General features: G+C 38.0%; 1 protein-coding gene across 3 annotated transcripts in view; it reads left to right on the forward strand.

Moving 5' to 3' along the window:
* Nucleotides 1-27,872, forward strand: part of RECQI1 (RECQ helicase l1) — a 233,625-nt gene that overhangs the window by 161,967 nt on the left and 43,786 nt on the right. For 2 of the 3 annotated variants that reach the window (XM_089419188.1, XM_089419186.1), the window contains exons 5-9: nucleotides 8,535-8,631; nucleotides 8,826-8,869; nucleotides 9,049-9,163; nucleotides 9,278-9,631; nucleotides 10,271-10,495. In XM_089419188.1, the coding sequence (XP_089275314.1) occupies nucleotides 8,535-8,631; nucleotides 8,826-8,869; nucleotides 9,049-9,163; nucleotides 9,278-9,631; nucleotides 10,271-10,495 (835 nt within the window). The remainder of the gene's footprint in view (nucleotides 1-8,534; nucleotides 8,632-8,825; nucleotides 8,870-9,048; nucleotides 9,164-9,277; nucleotides 9,632-10,270; nucleotides 10,496-27,872) is intronic. The other variant, XM_089419187.1, reaches the window with a different exon arrangement.

The raw sequence follows: 27,872 nt of genomic DNA on the forward strand, positions 1-27,872 counted from the left end.
GCCTACATTAGCCCCTAAAATAAAATAATGTGTAAAACAACTAACTTTTCGTGACAAGCCCACCAAACTAGCTCATAAACAAAATAATAAGCGTCTCAATAGGTCGAATGATCAATAATACATGTCGTTGGGTTTTCTAGGAAGCGTGATGAAGTCCATAAGTGCCATAATGATGAATAGGACTCCCTAAAGTAGTGGACAAGGGGTTGGCCCCTTGTTCTCTAAATAATAAACCTGTGGTGCTCGCAATGCGTGTGAGGTGTAGAAATTTCTCATTTCCCACCCCGGTTTTCAGTTTCTCCTTATTTCTCCCATATAGTTAAATGCCCTTTCCCATAACCATACATTTAACGAGTTGGAAAAAAATAAATTTGCTGAAAACACAAATTCTGGAAATTTTACAGAATGCTGGAAATTGCAGAAATAAAGATCAGCAGTAATAAACAGCCATTAAAACACATTTAAACACTGAGATTTTTGGTCAATGTGATCCTGAAAAACCCCCCTACAACTCTTGGGGAAAACTAGTTTGAGGGCTCTTCTTTATTTCTGGAAAATGCCTTTTTACAGTAAGAGAAATATTCAGCAAAAATCAGTAAGCAAACTTTTACAACTTATCTCAGCCTTGCTGAAACTCCGCCCTGCTGAAACTCCGCTGTACAGACTTGCTGAAACTCCGCCCTGCTGAAACTCCGCTGCTAAAACTCCGCTCTGCTGAAACTCCGCTCTTTTGAAACTCCACAGCTGAAATTCCGCAGCTCACTGTCCAGGAATCTCCCTTGCTCTCTTGCTCTTCTTTTCTCAATCTGCTCATGAAAGAATGAATGACCTTTTCCTTCTTTTCCTCCTTTAATCTAACCCCAAGTGACTTTTGGGTGATCCAAGTTACTAAGTTTAATTTTAAAGTGACTTTTATAAAGTCAATGAAAAATTAGAAAAGAAAAGTGACTTTGGAAATAAATGACTAAGTGGGTCTTTATTAAAGTGGGGTGAATTAAAAAATAAAAAGTGAGATTTAAATGAGCATTTAATCTTAGCCTTAGATCTTAATCTATTTCAGCCATTGGATTTAGGGATCACCCAAAAGTCACTTGGATCACCCAAAAGTCACTTGGGGTTAGATTAAAGGAAGAAAAGGAGGAAAAGGTCATTCATTCTTTCATGATCAGATTGAGAGAAGGAGAGCAACAGAGCAAGGGAGATTCCTGGACAGTGAGTTGCGGAGTTTCAGCAGCGGAGTTTCAGCAGCGGAGTTTCAGCAGAGCGGAGTTTCAGCAGGGCGGAGTTTCAGCAAGTCTGTACAGCGGAGTTTCAGCAGGGCGGAGTTTCAACAGGGCGGAGTTTCAACAAGGCTGAGTTTCAGCAAGGCTGAGATAAGTTGTAAAAGTTTGCTTGCTGATTTTTGCTGAATATTTCTCTTACTGTAAAAAGGCATTTTCCAGAAATAAAGAAGAGCTTTCAAACTGGTTTTCCCCAAGAGTTGTAGGGGATTTTTCTAGGGTCACATTGACAAAAAATTTCAGTGTTTAAATGTGTTTTAATGGCTGTTTATTACTGCTGATCTTTATTTCTGCAATTTCCAGCATTCTGTAAAATTTCCAGAATTTATGTTTTCAGCAAATTTATTGTTTCCAGCTTGTTAAATGTATGGTTATGGGAAATGACATAACTATATGGGAGAAATAAGGAGAAACTGAAAACCGGGGTGGGAAATGAGAAATTTCTACATGGTATTGGAGTTTGAGTGCTGAAGGACAGTTTGGGACAGCAAAAGGAAAAATTACAGCTGCTGATTTTTCACTCAGAAAATTCCAGCAAGCTGATTTTTTTCATAAACAATAGTTTTATCTTTACTACAGCAGTGCTATTTTTCAGTTTTAGGACAGTAGGATGTCATTGGGATTGAGGGTGGAGGATAGGCTGGATGGGCATACAAATTACAGCGTTTGGAAGGAGAGAATGCAAAGTATCTTTGAGGAGGCAGAAGTCTGGGATATCATGGTGCATACCACACAGAACCCTGTTGTTGTGCCTATTGATGCTACTCAGTTGACAGCTTATAATAAAAAGAACAACAAGGGTAAGAGGCTGATTCTAGACGGAATCAAAGACCATTGCATTCCTCATGTGAGAGGAAAGAGCAATGCCCATGAGATGTGGACAACATTGTCCAATCTCTACTAGAGTACCAATGAGAACCGGAAGATGGTCCTGAAGGAGAAGCTGAAGAACATTAAGATGGGTAATGATAGTGCAACTGGATATCTCACAAAGATTACTAATGTGAGAGATGAGTTGGCAGCGATTGGAGAGGCCATTCCACCCACTGAGTTGGTGCGGATTGCAGTGAATGGCCTCCCCCGTTCATGGTTGAACTTTGCTGATGGGGTTTGTGCATGTGAGACTCTTCCCACATGGGAGAGGTTTTGGGATGATTGCATTCAGACAGAGATCAGGAAAAGTCAGCTTGGGGCAGCCAAGCCAGTTGAGCAGGATGAGGATGTAGCACTGGTGGCAGGAGGCAAGAAAGGCAAAGGGAAGAAGCAGGCTTCCACAAGCAGTGGTGGGGGCAAAGGCAAAGGTAAAGGTAAACGGGGGAACACACAGAAGGACTATTCCAAGGTGAAGTGTTGGAATTGTCAAAAGATGGGACACTATGCAGTTGTGTGTCCGGAGAAGAAGAAGAAGAAGGGGAAGAACCAGGACGTGGCAACTTCAGCAGAAAACGATAATATGCGTAATTAAACGATAATATGGTCAAGTCATGTGGTCAAGTCTAGCAGAAAACGATAATATGCGTAATTAAAATTTTAAATTTTCATACTTAAAAAAAATAAAATCCAAGGGAATGTTACTGACAAGCTATAAAACGCCAGATTATATACGTCGAGATGACAGACACTAGTGAAGAAAATCCCCAGCGTTAAAGCTTTGAGGACAAAGCTTCCGAATGGAGAGGCTATGTTATGAATATAATTCATAACAATTAGATCAATAAATATTAATATTAAATAATTAAATATTATTTAGGTTAAATAATCATTAAATTAAGTGAAAAGGCATGTCTAAAAGACATGCCCATTCACGAAAGGTCACCTGCTGTGGTATAAAAGCAGGGGCCTCATTGTACATTCAAATCAACTTATACATTTCATATATTAATAAATTATTATATTAAATACTTGTGTGTATTTTTATATTAAAGCCTTCAAGCTACCAGTCTTCGTGTTTCAGCTCTACAAGCTATCAGTTTTCTATGTTTCAGCATAGTTTTTATGCTACAACCTCCCAACACTGCCTCTTCAACTCTAGGCAGAATGATGACTCTTTTACAATCTTTACAATGATGACTCTTTTACAAATGACTCTTTTACAACTTTACAATGATGACTCTTGGCATTAACATTACTTCACGATATCTGGATGGCTGTCATGTCTTCAAGGATCTCTCATTGCAATGCTTCCTTTGATTTGATACTTTTGCTCTTGAATTCTTGCTTGATGTTGTACTTGAATCTTCTTCTACCTGCATGCAAAATTTGCTCAGCGAAACCAATCCCAAAACAAAACAAAATGCCCTTCGACTTACCTCTGCCTGCAAAACACATGTAAGTGCATAATAATGAATAAATACAAATTAAAATTATAATGCGTACCTGAAGTGTGTTTGTCACTTTTGTTGTTGACTTGTTGCAGCAGTAGACAAAGACTCCCACTCTTGATATAGGCATGGACTCTATGCAAGACTATATCCAAAATTGACCTAAAGATATATACAATAAAAACTGATGACAAACCCTAGACTTGTGATGGACTAAGTTCTAAGTACAACAACAGAGACCATTCTATCAACTATGACAAGACAAGTAACATGAACTTACAACATCATATAGATTTAGTAGACTTGGTGTAGCATCAAGAATATGTATTATCAAATGTGTAGTATTAAGAATAGGACATCTGAAATGTGGTATCAAAAGTAACTGTGACATATAGAGACATAGAGACATAATCGAGACTTTGTGTATACTTACGTTGTCCTGCAAAAACATATAATAGAGATAATACTCAAAATTCAAATGTAAACACTAATCATACATACCTTGCTGTAGGAGACTTATCCTTGATTGTTGATGTGTGGTCCTCACTGCAATGATCCTCGAATGCATGCTTTTTCTTGCCTTCTAGGAGATCAATATTGAATCTGTTGTATCTATGTAATTTCGGATCTCCAGGGTCTGAAATTTCGTCTTGTGGTAACTCTCTGAGTCCTCTTTGCAATCCCACATGTCTGTTTAAGATTGGATTCTTCAAGAAAGAGTTATGCCCAATCTCCCATGATGATTTGATTATAGATTGGTTCAATAGAGCGAACTTGTACGAAGTGCCACGTGTCACTGTTGCAACCTTCAGCCCTGAAAACGATACCCAACAAACTACAACCCATCCTCTTTCTGTCACTATTTACGAAATTTGAATACAGTGCTCAAAGAGAGTTTTGACGATTTTCCCAACGTCACCTATTTGACATGGAATTCAAGAGTCTGCAAAAACCCTAACTTGTTTAGATCATATCTCTGAAAATATAGCGAACCAAGATCTGAAATTCGGTCACGAGGTTCATCAAGATTTCCGCTCAAATGGGTTTTAATTTCAGCTTCGTAGAAAAAAAGTTATAGTGAAATGCGATGATGACCTGTTTGAAGCCACAAAATTCCTACTAGAGAAGGATATGAGGGTCATTATTTATGTGATTGTCTTGAGTTGAGAAGGTCCTCAACAAGTGAACGTTGGAGGGATTTTAGGAGCACAAAAAAGCGTTATTAATTATTGACTATTCAATGACCACAACCAATTATGAGTGCCATGCCACAACCCCACAAGGTTTTAGCCCACTAAGTGGGGTTTCTAACTTCAAACACGAATATCTTTCAAACCGTGAAGAATTACGTGGTGTGCCATATATGAACGAAAACATCTCAATGAGTAGAATCCATCCAGAAGATCCTTGACTAAGAATAGAGTAAGTTGTCAAGTCAAAATACCCATGCAAGATCGGGGTAGCCCCTGGTGCTTCTTGGATTGACATCAATGACAACTATTGATCAACAATCTCACCCTTTGGCATTGATGGCAACACAAGTACTCCCCTTGCGATCATGACGCATCTTCCTACTGCCTTCTCTTCCCCTTTGTCATCAATGGCAAAGGGTAACTCCCCCTGACAAACTGTCATCGTGCGGACCTGTACACACCTCCACTCCCCCATTTTACTTATTTAGATAAGAGAAAAATTCTAATGAGAACTTGGGAGAATCCCAAGCTTTTGGCGAAGATACTCAAATGCTTCATGATGTAATGGTTTGGTAAAGATGTCAACAATTTGTTCCTTTGTGCCAACATATTCAAGCTTGATATTCTTTTCGGCGACCTGCTCCCTAACAAAATGATATTTGATTGGAATGTGCTTTGTTTTGGGATGTATCACAAGATTTTTGGAGACACTAATGGCACTGGCGTTATCGTAGAAGATGGGAATAGGCTCATCAAACTTAACTTGAAGATCTTGCAAGGTTTGCTTCATCCAGAGAACTTGAGTACAACAAGCTGCTGCCGCGATGTATTCTGCTTCCACTGTGGATAACGAGATTGAAGACTGCTTTTTACTTAACTATGAGACAAAACAACCACCTAAGTAGAACGCTGCTTCACTGGTACTCTTACAATCATCAACACTTACTGCCCAATCTGCATCTGTATAAGCTTGGATGACCAAATCATTTCCTTTGGGATACCATAGACCATACTCCACTATGCCCTTAAGATATCGAAGAATTATTTTGACGACAATGATATGGGATTCTTTTGGTGTTGCTTGGAATCGTGCTACTTGTCCAACTGCCTGCATCACATTTGGCCAAGAGGCTGTCACATATAGGAGACTACCAATCATGGATCTATACAACCTTTGGTCCACATCCTTTGATGAATCTTCTAAGATTAACTTGCAACCTGTTACCATGGGGGTAAGCACTGGCTTACAATCTTCCATCCGGAATTTCTTGAGCATTTCTTTTATGTACTTGGTTTGATATATGAATATTCCTTTATCCTACTGAGAAATCTGAAGCCCTAAAAAGTATGTCAGTTCGCCAATCATAGATGTTTCAAACTCACTTTGCATTTTTGTGGCAAAGTCTTTACTTAATTTGTCATCACTGCTTCCAAAGATTATATCATCCACATATACTTCGATAATTGTTAGGTTATCTCGATCCACTTTCACATAAAGTTTGTTGTCAACACTTCCTTTTTTGCATCCCTATTGATGTAGATATCCATCAAGATGAGCATACTAAGCCCTAGGAGCTTGCTTGAGACCATATAGAGCCTTCTTTAATCTGCAGATGTAGTCTTCTTTGTTAGAGAGCAGAAAACCTTCGGGTTGTTCAATGTAAACTTCTTCCTCCAATTCACCATTTATAAAAGCTGACTTAGCATCCATTTGGTAGACCTTCATTTTTCTCGAGCAAGCATAAGCAAGAAACATCCTGATAGCTTCCATTCTGGCAACGAGAGCAAATGTTTCTTCAAAATAATAGATTCCTTCAACCTGTGCATATCCTTTGTAGACTAATCTTGCCTTGTTCTTGGTAACCTGTCCGTCATCATTCAATTTGTTTATGAAGAACCATTTAGTTCCAATAACATTTTTATCCTTTGGTCGTGGAACCGATTCCCAAGTGTCATTCTTCTCAATTTGATCCAGTTCTTCATTCATAGCTGCTACCCAATGTTCATTTTGACTAGCTTCCTCAAAATTGCTAGTCTCAAAAGTCGCTAATAGAGCAAGATGGGCTTGCTGTGATGAACAAAATTGTCGACTTCTTCTGGTTCTAATTCCTTCATTTATGTTGCCAATGATTTGATTTGACGGATGATTCTTTTGACACCATTCTTTTAAAACATTTGGAGAAGTTTCCTGTACATCTTGCTGATCCTTTCTTATTTCCTCTTGGTTGACTGTTGTTCCCTTATTTGATTGGTCTTGTTTTGGAACTTCTTCTTCGTCCTTCACAGATTCTACCTCAAGCCCCTCAGATTTGCTTGGAGAGATGATCTCATTGTGATCCTTTAAAACTCCATTTTCATCGACAGTAACATTTATGCTTTCAACTATTTGTTTTCGCCTCAGATTGTAGCATCTATAAGCATTTCTTTTGTGCGAATAACCAATGAAAATACCTTCGTCAACATGGGAATCGAATTTGCCCAATTTTTGGTCTTCTCTTTTGATGTAACATTTACATCCAAATATTTTGAAGTATTTGATTTTAGCCGGTCTTCCTTTCCATAGTTAGTACGGAGTTATGTTACAGTTGTTCTTGGGCAGGCCTCTGTTTAAGATGAATACGGCAGTATCAATTGTTTGAACTCAGAATTTATCGTCTAAGTTTGAGTCCTTCAACATTGTTCTAGCCATTTCTTGTACGGTTCTATTTTTCCTTTCAACAACTCCATTCTGCTGTGGTGTTCTGGCTGTTGAGAATTGCCTTTTTATTCCATTTTCGTCACAGTATTGCTGAAATGCTTTGGATGTGAATTCTCCGCCATTATCTGATCTCAGACATTTGATCTTCAAATCAGTTTCATTTTTGACCAATTCCTTGTAGATTTTGAAACACTCGAATGCCTCAGATGTTTTCTTCAGGAAACTGACGGCTGTCATTCTGGTGTAATCATCTATCATTATCATAAAGTATAATTCGCCGTCTAAGCCTTTTGTTCTCATAGGACCACATAGATCAGTATGTATTAATTCCAATGGACGTGACACAAAGTGTTCCTTTGTCTTGAATTCGACTTTTGTCTGTTTTCCGTGCCGACAAGATTCACATGTCGTATTGGAAGGTTTCGAAATTTTTGGCATTTCTCTAACTGCTTCCTTTTTGCTGATCTTGACCAAATTGTTGAAATTTATATGTCCCATTACTATATGCATGTTAGGATAGGATGCATTGCATGCTGATTTTTGCATTAAAAACTAAGGTCATATGATATTTCTCATGATAGATTAGTTGCACTTAGATTTAAAAACTGCATGTGAAAGTTTATTTCTATCAGTCGATTTTAGGGAAATTGAGCACATAAAGAAGCCAAGATAACTTGAAGGAGTTCTTCATACTGTATTTCATAATGAGAAAGTGAAAGCTTTCTTATCAAGTCAATTCAATCCACTTTATGAATGTGGGATAGACTGAGAAACACAATAAAGTGAAACGAGACATAAAAACATAAAATAAACTAAAGTGAAATTGAATTTATTAATGCTGAAATCTAATATCTAATTGACCATTATAAACTAATACTTGCTTTAACAATTCATTTCCTACATTCTTTTGGGGTTTTTCTGACACTCATCAAGCTACAGTTGCATGGAGTGGTTTTGCTTAGAGCTCATATAGAGTCATGATTTTGGCAGTCATTGATTCCTTGGAGCAAATTTGCATCTCATTTCAAAGTTTGGTTAGCAGGAAAGTTCAACCATCATGCAAGTTATTGTATGTGACTCCCGAAAAGATTGCTGGCAGCTCATCATTTCAAGAGGCTCTAAAATCATTGCAGGGAAAGGTATATCCTGGATTCACAATGTTCTTGAGATTAAAAGGAATGTCAATATCTCTCAGAAAGGTGTTTGAACTTTGTGGCACTAGTTCCATGCAGTATATGCTATGATATACTGCTAGAGTATCTTGAGTAAAGGAATGTTCAAATCAAGGTTCTAGCCTACATTAATTAAATGTCGTAATATGCTATTGTTACAGGGAAAGCTTGCACGATTTGTTATTGATGAAGCACATTGTGTTAGGTATTGTTTCTGAATAAACTAAATACAACTTGGTCTGATCCTTTGTTCCAGTCAGTTTTGAAGTCAATTTAACTTACACAGATCATTCTAGAACAAGAGCAGTTAAGTTCATCTTCTTTTATGTCGTAATGCCCCTAATATCATCTATTATCTCTCATAGGGAGTTTACCTTTCTGCAGCCAATGGGGTCATGACTTCCGACCTGACTATAGGGAATTAGGATGCTTGAAGCAGAAATTTCCAAATGTGCCAGTGATGGCTCTCACGGCCACTGCAACTCAAGCAGTACGAGGGGTACTATTAATAATGTTGTATGATATGTTTGATTAAGCTGAAACACTTTTGAATATCTTAGATGCCAAGAATATATTTATGTTAACTCTGGTGTGATTGTGCTTTTTTGCATAGGACATATTGAAAGTTCTCCGGATACCCCATGCTCTGGTGCTTGAAACAAGTTTTGATCGTCCCAATCTCTCCTATGAGGTTATCCTTAAAAACAAAGACTCTTTAAAGCAGCTTGGGCAAACAATTACAGAACGTTTCAACCAACAGTGTGGAATTGTGTACTGCCTATCCAAAAATGAGTGCATGGATGTTTGCAAATACTTAAATGACAAGTTTCATGTGAAGACGGTATACTACCATGCAGGGCTTGCAGCCCGTGGGAGAATGGAAGTACAGAAAAGGTGGCATAGTGGTGAGGTGCAGGTGGTTTGTGCTACTATTGCATTTGGAATGGGCATAGACAAATCTGATGTAGTAAGTTTGATGATTTGTTGCTTTTCATTTTCTTAATGTTGTTTATCTGTATATTCTGGTCATCATTGTGAGTTTGAAATGTATAATCATGCAATGCTTGGTAAATCGTGCCAGCTTTCCCCACTTATGTATTTATGCAGTCTCCTTTGAGTTTGTAAACTCCGCTTCCTAATCCATTTCACTTAGAAAGATTGTTGTACTCAAAAAATGTTTAAGGTGTTATTCATTTCTAAGTTCTAACCATGAATAAGTATTGCATATATCTGTATCTTTTAATCGTAGAAACCATTTCTTTGCATGAATAACACTTATGACTGAATCGTTGGAAACCTAGATCAGTGGATTTTTTTGTTTCCTTTAGTAATAATAGTCTCAATCTACTACAGTATGCTGATAAAGGCAACAGGGGATCTTAACTGCAACCATTTTTAAATGGAGTTTCTTTGACATGCTATATTGTCATCATTAACCCTTTCTTACACATATTATGTGCTGAGAGTTTGTTTCCATTTATCTTTCTTAAGTCTGCAACTTTAGTTTTCTAATAAGCAATTTTCTTTTTCCATTGGCAGTAGGTGTATACATTCATTACTTTCTTATCTATGAGTTTTACTGTTGACAATATCTGTTATGTTGCAGAGGTTTGTGATCCACAATACAATGTCCAAATCAATTGAAAGTTATTATCAAGAGTCTGGAAGAGCTGGCAGAGACAATCTTACAGCAACATGCATGGTCCTGTACCAAAAGAAGGATTTCAGTCGGATAGTTTGCATGCTACGACTTGGACAACGATGCAGGAATGAACGATTTAAGCTTGCAATGACACAAGCCAGGAAGATGCAAGCTTATTGTGAAGAAAAGGTTCTTTATTTCTTTCCTTTCTTCATTACGGAAATAAAACTGGAATGGGAAGAAAGCCTAGGAATCAATTGCATTACTTGTGTATTATATGTAGGGTATATTACCACCTATGTGATACTGTTAGAATATAAACAATCATTATGTATTAAATATATAACCAAAAATTATTGATGTCATAATGAATATTTATTATTAACTGTTCTATTTATTGTAAGGCATGAATATTTATTATTAAAATTGCAATTAGAGACGTATGCTGTGTTCTACAGGGCAATCTGATTGAGATGTATAGCATTGTTGCCTAAATTTAAAGTGACAAAAGGCATAAGTTGCCTCAATGTAGTATTTAAAAATATTAAGAGAATAAACATCTAGTATAGATGAGATGTGCAAAATTTGTGCTTGTTACTACAAAATCTAGCACCCTAGTGCAAAGCCGCACTAGGAACTCTAGGTTAAGTGCAACAGTGGGATCCACCACAACTATCTCCCTAGTAGCAGTTAACCTGCTGTCTTGTGGGTGGACTTACCCCCCAAAAGGAAGGATTTCCCAACAGGTTTTGGCGATCAAGTAGCCCAAGGATTCCCAGGTTAAATACCCTCCAAAGATCCTGTTATGTAGACACCCCAGAATAATCTTCAATAATGTAGTGCTCAAGGTGAAACAAAGTAGCGAGTTCAACAAACCTATGGCTAAACCTAGAGGGCTAAGATAAGTCTTCAAGGTGCTCAAATAGATTCCAAACACATGCTACTTTGAATTCAATGATTTAAAAAAAGGTATAAAACTATGGAGAATGAAGGATCAATGCCTTGGCTTATCAATTTGATTTATGTGCATATTGTTGGAGAATGTAACTAGATTCGATCTTCATAATGGCTTTTGTAATCATGACATTGTATATTTTATATAAAAAAGAGAATAAAAATTATTTATTTAAGCATGGGTTTCATGCTCAAAGTCTAGATCAAAGCATGCTCTTCATGCTTCTAGAGCTTATTGAGTCAAAGAAGAATTTTTGTCATGTATTTTAGTCCCATCTGGACTTGTTGTAACAAAAAAAAGTCATTATTTTTGAGCCTAGCAAGTCAATTTTTCCTCCAAGGCCAAGTCAGCCCTGCCAAAGAGAAGTCGGCCTAGAAGAGACCTATTCAACCTTTTGAAAGGTGTATATATAGCCAAAGACTTCGATCTATTGGAGCACACACTTCACAAGTTCGAAATGCAGCAAGACAAGAAGAAAGAAGAGCGAAAAAGTCAAAGCGAGGAAGAAGGCTTGAAAATATATCTTTTCTTTCCACACGTGAGAAGATCAGGGTATTTTGTGGGAGTTGCAAGGGCCGAAGTTGTAGGTCCGAATTGTAGACTTGAAGTTGCAGGGCCAAGATTTTGATGAGGCAAATTTGGCAAAAGTTTGACCTTCGTTGACTTTGGTAGACTTTGACTTGTTTAGAGGAGATCGTGTTGGAGGGCTATCTTGTTGCTTGGGAAGAAATTTGACTTTGGTCGCTGGGTCGTGGAAGTCTCATTTTTATCGGATTCTATAAGAAGAGAAGTATTCTTTCTGGGTTTTCCTGTTGGAGGGGTTTTTCCCTGGCATGGAGTCTATATCTTGTGTACTTTGTATGTTTGTGATCTTCCTTGTTTTTGGTAATTGCTTGATGAAGAAGAAATAAAAGTAATAAAAGGCCAACTAACATTACAAGTAATTATCAAGTAAGGAAAGTCAACTCTAATCTACAAATACTTTGGTTTTCCAACATGGTATCAGAGCTGAGGTGAAGGAAGGAAGTTGGAAGATCACATCTTTGTTGACATCTTGGTTGAAGAGCAATCTAGAAGCAATCATCTACTCTTTCTTCTCAATGGAAAGCCTTATGAAGAAAAGTGTCAAGACTCTTGGGAGTCTTCTTGTAACTATCAAAGGATACATCTTGAAGTACATCTCCAAGCTAGCAAAAGAAGTGATGGATGGAAGTTTCTTCTCCGCTCTCACAGGTACTTTTAAGGATGACAATGTATGGGTTATTGATAGTGGAGCTTCTAGACATATGACAAGCGAATGCAATCAACTCCAAACTTTATCAAAAGGGACCTCTTCCCATTCAGTCGAACTTGGAGACAAGAAGAGCTATCCTATGAAAGAGATTACATCTACTTTGTTGGAGCTAGAGACCAGTGGAAGCATTCATCTCAATAATATACTCTATGTTCTTGGTTTGAAGAAAAAATTGCTTTCTATTTCTTGTCTAGAATTACAGGTGATAGGATTGCTTTTGTTGATGGCAAAGTTTTGGTTTGGGGAAATGGTTCTAGTATTGAACATGCTAAGATAATTGGGAATCGTGAGGGGATGTTGTATAAACTTCTTACACCTCTTCCTCAAGCACTAGTACACTTAAATGTTAGCTCTTTTGAATTATGGCATGGAAGGTATGGACATCTTCACTTCAAGATATTGCCATCTCTAAATCAAATGGTTACTGGCATCCATGAATTGAAGGAAGAACATGAAGGAATATGTAAGGGATGTGCTCTAGGCAAGAATGTGAAGAAACCCTTTGCAAGAAGTGATACAAGATCCCTAAACACCTTAGATCTCATACACTCTGATGTATGTGAACCTATCGCAGTAAAATCTCTTGGAGGTCATCAATACTATGTAACATTTATTGATGATTACACTAGGAAAACATGGATATACCTTTTCAAGAACAAAGATGATGTATTTGCGAAATTTCAAGAATTCAAGAATGAAGTAGAAAATTTGATAGAAAAGAAGATAAAAACCTTAAGGTCTGATAATGGGGGAGAGTACACCTCCAAAGAGCTTATAGCATCCTCCAAGGAAGCAAGAATAAAGAGGGAGCTAATTGTTTCTTATAACCCTAAACATAATGGCGTGGCTGAAAGGAAGAACAGATCAATTGAAGAATGTGTTAGAGCTATGCTTCATTACCAAGATCTCGCTAAGTTCTTATGGGGAGAAGCATCTGTAACAACTGTCTATTTGTAAAATCGAAGCCCTCATAAAATTCTCAATAATATGTCTCGAGAAGAAGCAGGAAAGAAGCCTAGTGTGGATCATCTTCAAATATTTGGATGTCTAGTTTATATGCATATTCCAAATGATAAGAGGAAGAAATTGGATCCTACAAGTAGAAAAGGCATATTTTTTGGTTATAGTGCTTCATCAAAAGCATATAGAATCTACATCAAAGAGGATCGTCATATTGAAGTAAGAAAAGATGTCATCTTTGATGAAAATGTAGCTTACAAGAGATCCAAAGATATTCTTGTTGATTCTGATGAAGAAGAGGTACCCTTTTTTGAGGAAATCTCAAAAAAAGATTACACGAGAGGTTTTAGCTTAGCACACGAATCAGAGATTGGATGGATCAATTGACAAATGACTTCCTATTTAAAGATAAATCTTACAACGACTAGTTCGAGTGATCCTTGTCAAAGCAATCTTGACCGTTGATGAGGATTAAAATTTCTTTTAATCTCATCCGTCGAAATATTAAATTCTCGAGGAAATTCGAATTTTTCAATTAAATGCATTTTAATTAACTCAAAAGTACAAATTTTGAGTTAATTTCCTAAAAAATATGACTTTGACTTAACCCCCGGGGACCAAAGGCTTAAAATTTAACAAAATAATTAATTTACCTTAGTCCCGGGACCTTTTAAAATTTGATTTATAAGGACCTACGAATTTTGCCTTCAGAGAATTTAAATTTATCTAGGACCTAGCATTAATTAAATTTCTGGCTTAGGATTTTAATTAATAAAATTTAGATAAATAGAGATACTTGCTATTACATTCAAAATTTAAATTATCATTTAAACCCTAGTAACTGAGCAAGATTCTTGTACTCAAATCACTCTTTCAGGAGCTATTATCAATGGCTAAAAAAATTTATGCATGAAAAACGACACATGTTATAGTATTTCCATAAAAGAAGAACCTTCTACTTTTGCTTTTGATCATCAGATTGATAACTTAGTCAGAGTAGTGAATCAAATGATGCAAAGAGTGAACATTAATGATCAAAATCAAGCAAGAGAAAACCAAAATGTCCCTCAAACTAGAAACCAAAACTTTAGAAGGAATGTTCCCCAAATTAAACAAAGAGAACAAAAGGGTCCAGACCAATAGGTTCAGCCTCCTTTTTAGGAAAATTACATAGATGATGAGGGGAATATTGTGGAAGATTTGGATGATAATCAAATAAATTTGTTGGGGATAAATGATGATGAAACAATTTTCCTCACTCAAGAGGAGTAGGAACTTTTTCTCATAGCCCAGACTGAATTGGATTTTGAAGAGTCAGATGAATACAAACAAGGGTTTGAAAATGCCATAATGGAAGTCCATAGGCAGTATAATCTTAGAAGTAAGAAAAATCAAGATACTGCAAATAAAAAGAATGCTAAAAATCTTGTCAAAAAGGTCTTTGATTTTGATTCCAAGAAAACAACAGAAAATCCTCCTAAGAAAACCACTGAAAATCTTGGAAAGAAGCCAACAGAAGCTACTACAAAAAAGACAATTGATACTCCTTCCAGAACTACTCAAACTGATTTCCCTTCTACCAGCCAACAAACAGAACTTGCCACAAAAATAGTTGCTGATAAGTCTGATTTTCCAAATCTGCTTAAGAATCAAACACCATTCAGTATTGAAAATGAACTTGCCAAGCTGAAAATTTCTATCCCCTTAACTGAATTAATGAACAAAAATATATACAGGACTCAGGTCATGAAAGCATTAAACATTGGGGAAAACACTGACTCTGTAAATTTGAATGATGATCAGCCTGAACTCTTATTTGGGCCAGAAGTTGAAGGCAAACCACAAGAAGGAGGGGTCCCTCCATTTTATGTCAGTTTGAATATTCATGATAAAATTCTCCATAATGCTATGCTAGATTCAGGTGCATCCCATAATTTAATGCCTAAGACTGTGATGGAGAGACTAGGACTTGACATTACTAGACCCTACAAAGACTTGTACTCCTTTGATTCTAGCAAAGTTAGATGCCTAGGTCTTATCAAAGACCTATGTGTTACTTTAGCCCAAATCCTTGCTAAAAGTCTAGTGATGGATATAGTGGTTGCAGACATTCCCCCTAAGTATGGTATGCTGTTGTCACGCTCATGGGGAGCAAAATTACAAGGGACCCTACAAATGGACATGACTTATGCCACTATACTAGTGTTTGGTCAACAGAGAAGACTGTATAGGGAAACTTTAATGAAGTATATGGTGAGTAGTCAAGAGAAACCACATAACTATCCTCTTTACTTTGTTCATTCCGACCTTGACTCTTTCATTCTTTATAATAATGGAGACATTGATGCACAGGTTACCAAGGCAGAAAATGACATTGATGAAAAACATGAAAATCAAACACAAATTGTGCAACAAAACATTGAAACTGAACCTTTTTGGAACATGAGCTTTGATGGCTCTTGTAGCAAAGCAAGTTCAGGGGCAGGTGTTTGGGTGTCCAATTCAGGGAACAATCATGCAGAAGGTCATTCCTATAAACTCAACTTTCATTGCACCAATAATATAGCAGAATACGAGGTACTTCTCTTAGGATTGCAATTATTGAAGAGGTTAGGTGCTAAAAGAATTTTTGTTCATGGGGATTCTGAATTGATTATAAAATAGATTAAGGGAGAGTATGCTGCAAAACATCCTAGGTTGAGAGCATACAAAAATGCTGTGCTTGACTTTCTAGGAACTTTTGTAGAATATGATCTTGTTGTCATTCCCAGAAATTAGAATGTCCTGGCTAATGGTTTAGCTTTTTCAGCTAGCACATGTAAAATGCCTCATCCCAACAGACAATATATAGTGGAAGTTAAACACCATCCAACTGTACCTGATAATATGAGATATTGGCAGGTATTTGGAAGTGATAAGCAGATTGAATTTTTTTTGCAATCCAAGGATGAGTATGAAGACAGTAGCATAGATTTAGAGTGTGAAGTAGAAAATCAGATTGTTGAATATGTTAGTGTAGATAAACAATTTGATGATTCTGATGTAAATATTTCAGTTAATAAAGTTGTACATAAATTAGAATTGCATGAAGTAGATCCATAAAAAGAAGAATTTGAAGTACTTCAACTTAAGGATAATGTTCTGCCTAGGGGTTTAGTTCCATTAGAAGAACTTTTTGATTTTAATGATGTAGCAAAAAAGCCAAAAATAGAACCCACAGGGGCAAACATAGAAGAATGCAATATAGGTAGTGAGCAGAATCCCAAAATGATAAAACTCTCAAAATCACTTCCTATTGTCACAAAACAACGATACATAGCTCTTTTTAAAGAGTTCATAGATGTCTTTGCCTGGACCTATGAGGATCTAAAAGCATATGACACTAGTATCATACAACATAAAATCCCAATCAAGGAAGATAAAAAACCATTCAAACAAAAACTTCGTAGGATAAATCCTGTCCTAATGCCTTTGGTTGAGAAAGAAGTGAAAAGGATGTATGATGCTAAAATCATACTTCCTCTTAGATACTCTAAATGGGTGTCTAACATTGTGCCTACTAGAAAGAAAACCAGAGAAATCAGATTGTGTATTGATTTCAGAAATCTTAATAAGGTATCCCTTAAAGACAACTACCCCTTACCTAAAATGGATCATATATTGCAAAAGGTAGTAGGGTCTAGTAGAATTTCCTTATTAGATGGTTTCTCAGGTTATAACCAAGTCTTAGTGCATCATGATGATCAGGATAAAACTGCCTTCACTACTCCATGGGGAATTTTCATGTATGTGAAATTGCCTTTTGGGTTAATGAATGCTGGAGTCACTTTCCAAAGAGCAATGGATATTGCCTTTGCTGATGAAATTGTCCGTTTTATTGTGATTTATCTATATGACATTATTGTCTATTCTAAAACTGATGAGGAACATTTATCAGATTTGAGAGAGTGTTTGAAAAATGTAGAAGGTTTGGCATCTCACTAAATCCTAACAAGACATTGTTTGGCCTTGAGGAAGGAAAACTTCTTGGTCACATTATTTCCAAGGATGGGATTAGGATTGATCCAATATGTTAGCCTCCTATTGCAATAGGTTTCATATTTCATGATTGACTGTTTTACATGCCAAATATGTCATTTTTTCATGCTGCAAGGTTCCATATTTCCAAGAAGTTCCATTTTGAAAAATCATACAATTTTTGAAGAGTTCTACAGATAAGGGAAAGCCAAACAGCTTAGTCTTGGCTTCCCTAGGTTTAAATTGCTTGTTTTAGAAGATAGAGAATGAATATCTGTCCAAACAGCTTAAGCTTGGCAGATCAGTAGCCAGGTAGAGAAATGAAGGAGCCCAACTGCTTAATCTGGGCCCTTGGAAGAGATAAGGGTTGATTTTAGATAGGAAGGCAGTCAAAAGAAAAGAGGATAATCAGGGTCTGCAAGTCCAAATGCACCCTTGCAAAAAGAAGAAAAAATGCTAGGTAAGTAGGCTGGGTAAGTAGTTTTGTGGTTGCAGAATCAAGCTATGTGATCCATTTCATGTTTTCAAGTGTTATATCTATTCAGATCACAATTATGAGGCAGTTTTTCATTTGGAGGAGCTCAAGCGAGGCATGTCTAACTCCCCCTTCTTCTTATTCCCCAAATCACTCACTAACATCCCCTTGAGGACCTTGGGATCTGCCCAACCAGTCCTGTTATCACTTCATTTTTGTAAAATACTGAGTCAAGCTTTGACTTTCTTCAGTGAAAAGAAGCCACATTTCTTGTGTAAAAATCATTTCTCCGCAGTCCATTCATTTCCTATGTCTAAGTTTCAGTTCACAAACTTAGCCTCTCCCCTACACTTCACCTCACAAATTCATATTAACTCCTAACTCTATTATCTAGCTCCCTAGATCATTTCCTTATCCCCTATTATACAAAAACTATATAAAATTCCAAAAATAATACATACCCCACCTTATAGCATTATAGCTATGTATATATGGTTTTGGGAAATGATAGTCCACCTGGGGCTACTATTAACCCATCTGCGTCTTAAACCAGGAGTTAGCTTAACCTCTGGTTAAACTAATAACCATTCCCTTCCCCTCTCTTACCCATAAACCTTGATGTTTCACCCTGCGCGCTCACATTTTCGGGTTTGGTTTAAATATTTTGATTAAACTATACCCTCGGCGCACAAACCATGTAAAACCCACATTACCCACAAACCCAAAGTTCGAAAGCCCCATCGCGCAATATTAATTTAATATTCGGGCGGGCCCCCGCACATAAACCTGCCGCCAGCTCCGCACTCCGTTAGCCCTCCGATCCGCCCTCCCAGATCCAACGGCCATCGGCGATTTCGGAGCCGCCCCGTCACTCGACAGTTAGCGTCCGATAGCAAGGCGGTTTTGCCGTCGTACAGAAGGACGTGTGTCCGCCTTTCATTGTATCGGAGCCCCTCTGACAGAAACTACCCCCGTACAGAAGGCGGTCCGATAAAACCACAAACTGCCTTCTGTCTCTCCGCCCCTGACGTCAGTGCCACGTCAGCGCTACGTCACCTCTGCGTCGACCCCCCCACTGCTACGTGTCACTGCCACCGCATCTGCCTCCGTCCCTACCCTGCCACCGTGTCCTGTGCCACGTCACCCTGCCGTACTGCCACGTCACCCTGCCACGTCACTGCCGTACCGGGACCCACCACTGACATCATGCTGACGTCATCACTGAAAAAGGCGCGAAGGGCGAAAATCGCAGCAAAGGATGCCCAGAATGAAAAACTGAGGCAGTTTTTGATGCGCGATTAGCGCTTAGTGCTAATCGCGCATCGCTAAGAAAAAATGATCAAAATGGAAGGCTGCCTATTGCTCGGCTACCTGCAAAACCCAAAAATTCGCAATTTGACAGGATTTCTTCATAAAGGTTCATATTTAATCGGCCAGCGCCGATAGCATTCTAGAGGCCACGAAAAACATTTGCAGCAGCTATTTTTGCCTTGAAAGGGCAGAAAGGGGGCGATTTGACAGTTTCAAACGTATCAAGAGAGAGAAAGTGGCCCGAATCAACTGTGAAAGAGTATCAGAGGAAAGATGAAGCCCAGATTAAATTAAAGAGTATCAGTGAAGCGACAAAGAGTATCAGATCGGCAATACCAAAGCAGGTGAACATTAAAGGCCCCCAAGCAAAGTCAAAGAAAGCGGTGAAGCCATTTAAGGCTCTCAGATCACAGTTAATGCACATCAAAGCCACTCAAGAGCAGGGGATCAAAGCCCAAAGCACAGTTATGGCTAAATGAACAACACAGAGCCATAAGGACAGATATTAACTCATTTTGATGCAGCTGCCTCCAGCGCAGCTCAAAAGATATTTTCTTGCATTAATTTCAGGACAAGATTAGGTTAAAGAACTCATTTCCCTCAGACCTGTTTAAGGTCTGCTGTAATAGATATTTTTGGATATTTTCTCTATATAAACCACCCTAATTCATTGTTTAAAGGGTTGGTTGGTTGATAATCCTCATTCTGGACTTGCGCTGTATTTTTGAGAAGCTCTGTAATCAAAGACTGCTGGAATGCTTTGGATGAAGAATTGACTGTTGTGTTATTTAATGGCCAAAGAGTGACTGTGGAATTCTTGTGCTACTACATGGCTCAATAAGTGTTTTCCTATCTCTGTTTACAGTTTACATATGTTTATGCACCATTGTGTTACCGTCTAAATAACAAGAAAGAAGAATAGCTTAGGTTTTGCTTGACTGCACCCTATGCTCAGTTCTAGTTATTTCTATATGCTTTCTTCAGAAATGGTTATGAATATGCATACTTAAATGATCATGTTTACCCTGTTTCTTTCACATATGACTGTTATTTAGGAATTCTTGACTGCTCCTAGACAAACTTTCATTCACCTTCCCTCTCTGTGAGCTAATGAAAGATTCTTAGTTGCCTTTCATCTTTGACCTTCATTCAATCTTTATTCCAGCCTGATATTGTTCTATGTGTAGCTATCCTGCTCCGTATTCCTCTTGTGACCAAGAAAACGCAACAGCAAGCCCTAATCCATGACTCCATGCCCAATTGTTTGAACTTCTCACACTATGCATCCCAACTCTATTTGAAAACATCATCCTTCTCACCAAAATCAAAACAAAACCCATGTACACTGTAACTAGCCTAAAATCAACCCAAAACAAAGCTAAATTTTAAAGAGAGAGCCCTCTCTGACTGCAGGTAGGTTAGGACCTGCAGCCCAAAGATTGGTTTGTGGTTACCTCGGCCGTATCCCTTAAGGAGCCAAGGGACAACCTGAGTGATAACACAATAGAATTGAAGCAATATTAAAAATCAGTCATCCAAGAAACATCAAAGAGCTTCAATCTTTTATTGGCAAAATAAATTTCCTAAGGAGATTCATTCCTAACCTTGCAGAACTTCTTAGAAACATAACAAACATGCTTAAAAAGGATTCAGAAATCAAGTGGAATATTGAGGCTAAACAATCCTTTGACTTAGTTAAACAGGCGTTGACCAAAGCACCAGTGTTGATTAGCCCAGATTTTACAAAAGATTTCATAATCTTCTCTTTTGCTTCTGAACACACTATTGCAGCAGTCTTACTACAGAAAAACAATGAAGGTTTTGAACAGCCTATTGCATTCTTTAGTAAAGCTTTAAGAGATGCATCTTTGAAATACAACATTATGGAAAAACAAGCCTTTGCATTGGTTAAAGCAATAAAAGATTTTAGAGTATATATTTTGCATTCCCATATTATTGCTTATGTACCTAATTCAGTGGTCAAAGACATTTTGACGCAAAATGGACTTGATGGAAAACGAGGCAAATGGATTGCTGTCATACTTGAGTATGACTTAGAAATCAAGTCCACCAAGTTAATCAAAGGCTAGGGACTAGCTAAATTGATGGCTGAGTCAAATTTCCATGCATTAGACATTAACTTGGTTGATTCATTAGATAATCAAGAGGAATAGGTGACTCCACAAATTGATGAGGCATTTCTGAACTCACCTTGGTATGCAGACTTGCTTTATGTCTTATTTAATTTAAATGCTCCTCCTAGTTTGAAAACAAAGGCAAGATTTCTGAAGTTAAAAGCAGTTAAATTTTGCATTATATTAAATGTTTTTTATTGGAAAGATGTTGGGGTATTTTACTTAAATGCTTGTTAAAGGATGACACAGAAAAAGTCATGCAGGAATTCCATGAAGGTGATTGCGGTGGACATATTTATTGGAAAACCACTGCCAATAAAATCCTTAGAGCTGGTTCTACTGGCCTACTCTTTTCCCTAACATTCACAAGCAAGTTACCTCATGCCATAAATGCCAGATTTTTGAGGGAAAGAGAAAATTGTTGCCCTTGCCATTAAAGCCTATCTTTGTTGAAAGCCCTTTCCAGCAATGGGATTGGACTTCATTGGTGAAATTTGTTGACACCTAATCCGAAACGGATGGGTGAACTGGACAGTCATCAAGAAGATGAACTGATCCGTCAAGTTTATGTATATAAATGTGTGTTAACTAATGAATAATATATCAGTTTTCTCTCCCGCTCATTCTGGAGTTACCCTGGCCTGACATGGTATCAGAGCTCAGGTCCCAGTCCCTAAAATAGCTGTAACTCCTGCCTCTGCGCCCTCTGTCCTGACACTGCGCTCTCTGCCCTGCTGAATGTGCGTTTTTGGTGCCTCCGCCCAGGAATACCTGATACTGTCCCTCTCTGCGCATGAATATTTGAATGTATCGCTGCCCCTCTCCGCGCAGGAATACCTGACATACCGCCAGCAAGGAATACCTGACATTGAATGCATAGAAGCGTTTTTTTTGAGGGCATACCAGAATCATTCGTTCAAGCGTCGGCTTTTCTGCAACGGTATCCATTCTCAAATTGCAATTGCTGTGTAGTGCTGTATACTCTTCTCATAAGTTTAGCCTATGTACTAAATTACATGCATACCCAGCCCGGAAAAGTTTGAGTTGGCAAAGGAACTATGAATGGGCGTAATCTACGAGTTAGAAACAAACATTGCCCTGACTTCTCTTGTTATTTAGCTGCCCAACGAAATCTGTGATACGCGGTTTACCATTTTTTCCTCAGAGCATACAAGAATTTGACCGTCTTTTGGGTTCAGAGTTCAATCCCCAGCGCAGTGAAGTGAAATGAAATGAAAGATACCCTTGCTGTCTGTTCCTGACTTTGCATAACCATTTTCTTTTCTCAGTTGCTTCTCAAATTCCTTGCCTTTCTGCATTATTTCTTTATATGCTTCTGGCTCACGTGATTTCAAAATATTCCAAAGGATGCCTCCAGGTGTGCGGCGGCGGTTCCCGTCAGCTGTCATCTGCCCTCCACGACTTTCAATGACACCCACCTGTGAATCAATGTTTGTCTGTCTTTCTGAAGATTACAATTGACTTAGGGTCAGACCACAATTTTGAACTATAGCTGGACTGTAAGTGGATCTGATACTATATATTTTTGTATTCGGTGACACTGGCACCTAATGAATGTGTTCCATATTCTCCTATGAATATAGGATATTTAGCGGTTGGGGGTTTGACCGAGGTGAGCCTCCGCTATTTGCTTGAAAATTTTGGCATCTCCGACTTCTTTCTGGGTTCTGTGAAATGCTAGTGGGCTGCGGATTTCTTTAGGTTGGGTGTTCGAATTCCGGCAGTTTGACCGAGGGTATCAACGCTCATTCATTCAAGTATTGCGGTGTTTTTAGAGTGTTTTATATCAAAGTATCTGTAGTATTGCATGATATATTGATATATATTGAAGTGATCCTTGAGAATTTTTTTTTTTCTCAAAACATAGTAATATTGCTGATATAAGAAATGCTGATGCTAGAAGAAAATAAAATGCATAAGGCTGTGGCATAAGGATTTTTTTTTTCAGCAGAAGTTTTTTATCAACAGAAGTTTTTTTAGCAGAGATATTTTTTACAGAATGCATTCAATCATTTCTATGGTCGGAATAGTTCTCACTGGCAAGGAGAACTATTCTGAATGGTCTCGGATGGTATAACACACCCTCATCTACAATGAGTTGTGGAAAGGAGTGTGTGTCGGAGAAGAAGACAAAGACCCTGTGCAGCCTACATCAGATAAAGAACTTGTCATTTGGGAAAACAAGAACAGAAAAGCCTATCCATTGATCGCAACATCTGTAAATGAAGAAGTAAGTCGTCATATTTCATCCTATTCCACTGCCTTTGAAGCTTTACAAAAGTTGAAAGAACTCTATGATACACATTCTGCACTTGAAGTTGTTAAGCTCATGATTAAACTCTTCACTCTTGAACTGAAAAATAATGATCCTCTTGCTCTTGCATCTGAAATAAAGTCTATAATGCATGATATTAAATCCACTAAGGTTGAGCTGGATATCTCTCTTATTGCCTTTCTCAAAGCACTCTATCCTACCTACTCCAATTATCTTGAGTCTTTACAAGCAAATGGAAATCTTAAAGATATAACCTTTGACTCTCTTGTGAAAAAGTTTGCTGAAAGAGAGAAAGCCTTTGGAAAGAAAACAGTCCCTGAATCTTCTGAAGAGACTGTTTGCCTTGCTCATAAAGAAAAGCATCCTGCTCAAGATTCTACAAGAGGAAGAGGTGGACGAAGAGGAAGAGGAAGATACTTCAGAGGCAGGGGGGGCAGACATCCTCAAGCAGAAAAGGCAGATCTGCATTGCATTCGCTGCAAACGAAATGGATCACATGATGCTTCTACATGCAAGCTACCATGGGACAAAGTTGAGCAGAGAAGAAATCAACAGAAAGGTAAAACTGATGACACAGACAAAGGTAAAGCACCTGAATCCGCTCACTATATTGAGGCACAATGTAACATTGGAGTAAATGAAGACTTGTTTAATGCTTCACTTGCTTCTTCGAAAAATGACTGGTTGCTTGATTCAGGAGCAACCTGTCATATGACTCATAGGAAAGATTTTTTTGAAGATTTCACTGATAATGTTGATGGAGCAGTATACTTTGCAGATCAGTCAAAAATCAAGCCATCAGGGCTTGGCACAATCAGGCTTAAACTGCCTGGTCTTCCAGACTTTCTTCTGGATCATGTTCTATATCTCCCACAGCTCAAGAGAAACTTGCTGTCCCTGGTCCACATCCGCCAGCAAGGTCACTCCATTCATATGTTTGATGGAAAGCTTGAGGTAAGAAAGGCATCTGACCATTCACTTGTCATGAGGGGTATCGAAGAAGAAAGACTTCTTAAACTGCAAGGAACCTCTGCTCATGCACAACATTTTTCATATATTTCTCATCATGAAGAAGGTACACTTCCATCAAGTTTATTATGGCATGCTAGATTTGGACATTTAAACTATGATAGTCTCCGCTTGTTGAAGAAAAATGGTGTTGCTGGTTTGCCTACAATTCCTAGAAAACATAAGCAATGTGATGCTTGCATTCTAGGAAAGCATAGCAAACAGTCTTTTCATGATTCACATTCAAGAGCACATAGGAAGCTTGAACTTATTCATTCAGATTTATGTGGTCCAATGCCTGTTCCTTCTGCAAATGGAAATAAATATATCATGACATTTATTGATGATTACACCAGAATGTGTTGGGTTTACTTATTGAAGAACAAATCTGATGCTTTTCAAACATTCAAGAATTTTCATAAGTGGATTGAAAATGATGCACAATCTCATATTGGGTCTATTTGCACTGATAATGGAAAAGAATATACATCAAATGAATTTGAACACTATCTTCGCCAACATGGGATTAAACATCAAACAACTGTGCCTTATAATCCTCAACAGAATGGTGTAGCTGAAAGAATGAACAGAACAATTTTGAATATGGTACGATCCATGCTTTTCTTCAAAAATGTAAAGACAATGTTTTGGGCTGATGCTGTTCTATGTGCTGCATATATAAAGAATAGATGTCCATCTAGTGCTATAAGAAACAAGACTCCTTATGAATTGTGGTATGGACATGTTCCTTCGGTAAAACATCTCAGGATTTTTGGTTCCATCTGTTATGTTTTAATACCAAAGGTACATAGAAACAAACTTGGTGCTAGAAGTCGTAAGTGTATCTTCCTGGGGTATTCAAACACATCTAAAGCATACCGCCTCTATGATGAAGTAAATAAAAAGTTTGTTTTATCTAGAGATGTCATTTTTCTTGAATCATCCAAATCTGACAGTGTTGTTGAGCGGCAACTTGATCGCTTGGATAGATTCACAAAACCAAAATCATTTCAAGAGTTTGATAATCAGATTCCACATCTTGAAGGGGGGATTCCTATACTAGATCAACATGTGGAATCTTCTTCTGAAGAACAATTTCCCCTGCATGACACTCCAACAACGGATGATGCTTTAAGTGATGTAATTGATAGAATTGGGAGACTCAATCTTGATTCAGACCCAACTCAATCAACAGAGCAGCCTGGACCATCTCAGAAAGGTCCCCCAAAGTGGCTGACAAAGACACTTGAAAGTGTTCATCCTGATGAAATTGGAAAAACAGGAACCAGAAATACAAACCGACAAGATGGAGGTGATGTAGATAACTCTAATTCACCTGTTGATATGGATGTTACTTATGATTGTGAATTGAACTTGTCTACAGATTTTGAACCAACTTCCTTCAAAGAAGCTGCTTCTCATGATGAATGGAAAGAAGCGATGCAGAAGGAGTATGATGCCCTCATAAAGAATGGCACTTGGAAGCTGGTTGATCCTCCATTTGGAACCAAACCAATTGGCTGCAAGTGGGTCTACAAGAACAAGTACAAAGCTGATGGCTCACTTGACAAGCACAAAGCTAGGCTTGTGGCAAAAGGTTTTGCACAGAAGGAAGGGGTCGATTATGAGGAAACTTTTGCCCCCACAACAAAATGGGCAACCATCCAGACACTCTTTGCACTCGCTGCTCAGAACGGTTGGAAAGTCCATCAAATGGATGTAAAAACTGCATTCTTGAATGGAGATCTAAAAGAGAATGTTTTTATGTCCCAGCCTGAAGGATTTGCTGTGAAAGGACATGAACACAAAGTATGCAAACTTGTGAAGTCCTTGTATGGCCTCAAACAAGCACCACGAGCCTGGTATGAAAAACTAACTGAGCATCTTCTGAAACTCAACTTCAATCATTTTGATCTTGATGATGCAACTTTATTTGTCAAGAAAGTTGGCAAAACAGTTGTATATCTTGTGGTATATGTAGATGATCTTTTAATGACAGGGAACAATGAAAGCTATATTGCATCCATAAAGAAAGAATTAGGAAATTTTTTTGAAATCACTGATTTGGGCTATGTTCATTACTATCTTGGCATTGAAGTAACCCAACATCCAAAGTCCATATTTCTTTTTCAAAAGAAATACATTGGAGATTTGTTAAACAGATTTGGCATGACAGAGTGCAATCCCCTTTGTACTCCAATGGTACAAAACTTGAAGCTCACATCTATTGAAGGAAAGGAATTTGAGGATGCAACAAAGTATAGACAGCTTGTAGGAAGTCTCATCTACCTCGCTACTACCAGACCAGACATTTCATTTGCTGTTGGAATCCTCTCCAGGTTTATGCAAAAGCCTTGTGAGGGACATTGGTCTGCTGCAAAAAGAGTTCTAAGGTACTTGAAGGGAACTCAAGACCTTGGAATCAAGTATACACAGGTGGACGACTTCAACTTGATTGGATACTCTGATTCAGACTTCGATGGAGACAAAGAAACTGGGGTATCTACTTCAGGATATGCTATGAGTCTTGGATCGGGAGCTGTCTCCTGGAGATCACGCAAACAATCAGTACCAGCAGATTCTACAACAGAAGCAGAATATGTGGTAGCAGCTGAAGCAACAAAAGAAATTGTGTGGCTCAGGAAAATTCTTGAAGATTTGCAGGTAAAACAAATACAATCAACTCCACTCATGATTGATAACACCTCTGCAATAAAATTGGCCAAGAACCCAAAGTTCCATGATCGTACTAAGCACATCAATACTAAATATCATCTGATCCGACATCATGTTGAGGCCAAAACAATCCATCTCCGTCATTGTTCCACAAACGAGCAAATTGCAGACATCTTCACCAAAGCGCTTGGAAGAGAAAAGCTTGAAAGATTCAGAACGATGCTTGGACTCACCAACATCCCTTCAGATTAAGGGGGGGAATGTTGACACCTAATCCGAAACGGATGGGTGAACTGGACAGTCATCAAGAAGATGAACTGATCCGTCAAGTTTATGTATATAAATGTGTGTTAACTAATGAATAATATATCAGTTTTCTCTCCCGCTCATTCTGGAGTTACCCTGGCCTGACAAAATTCATCCCCCTTCCTTTGCTCAA

The sequence above is a fragment of the Pinus tabuliformis genome, chromosome 4_1 (genome assembly GCF_031772625.1).
Source record: "Pinus tabuliformis cultivar Carrire ecotype Pingquan chromosome 4_1, CPIR1, whole genome shotgun sequence".
In the NCBI taxonomy this organism is placed as follows: Eukaryota; Viridiplantae; Streptophyta; class Pinopsida; order Pinales; family Pinaceae; genus Pinus; species Pinus tabuliformis.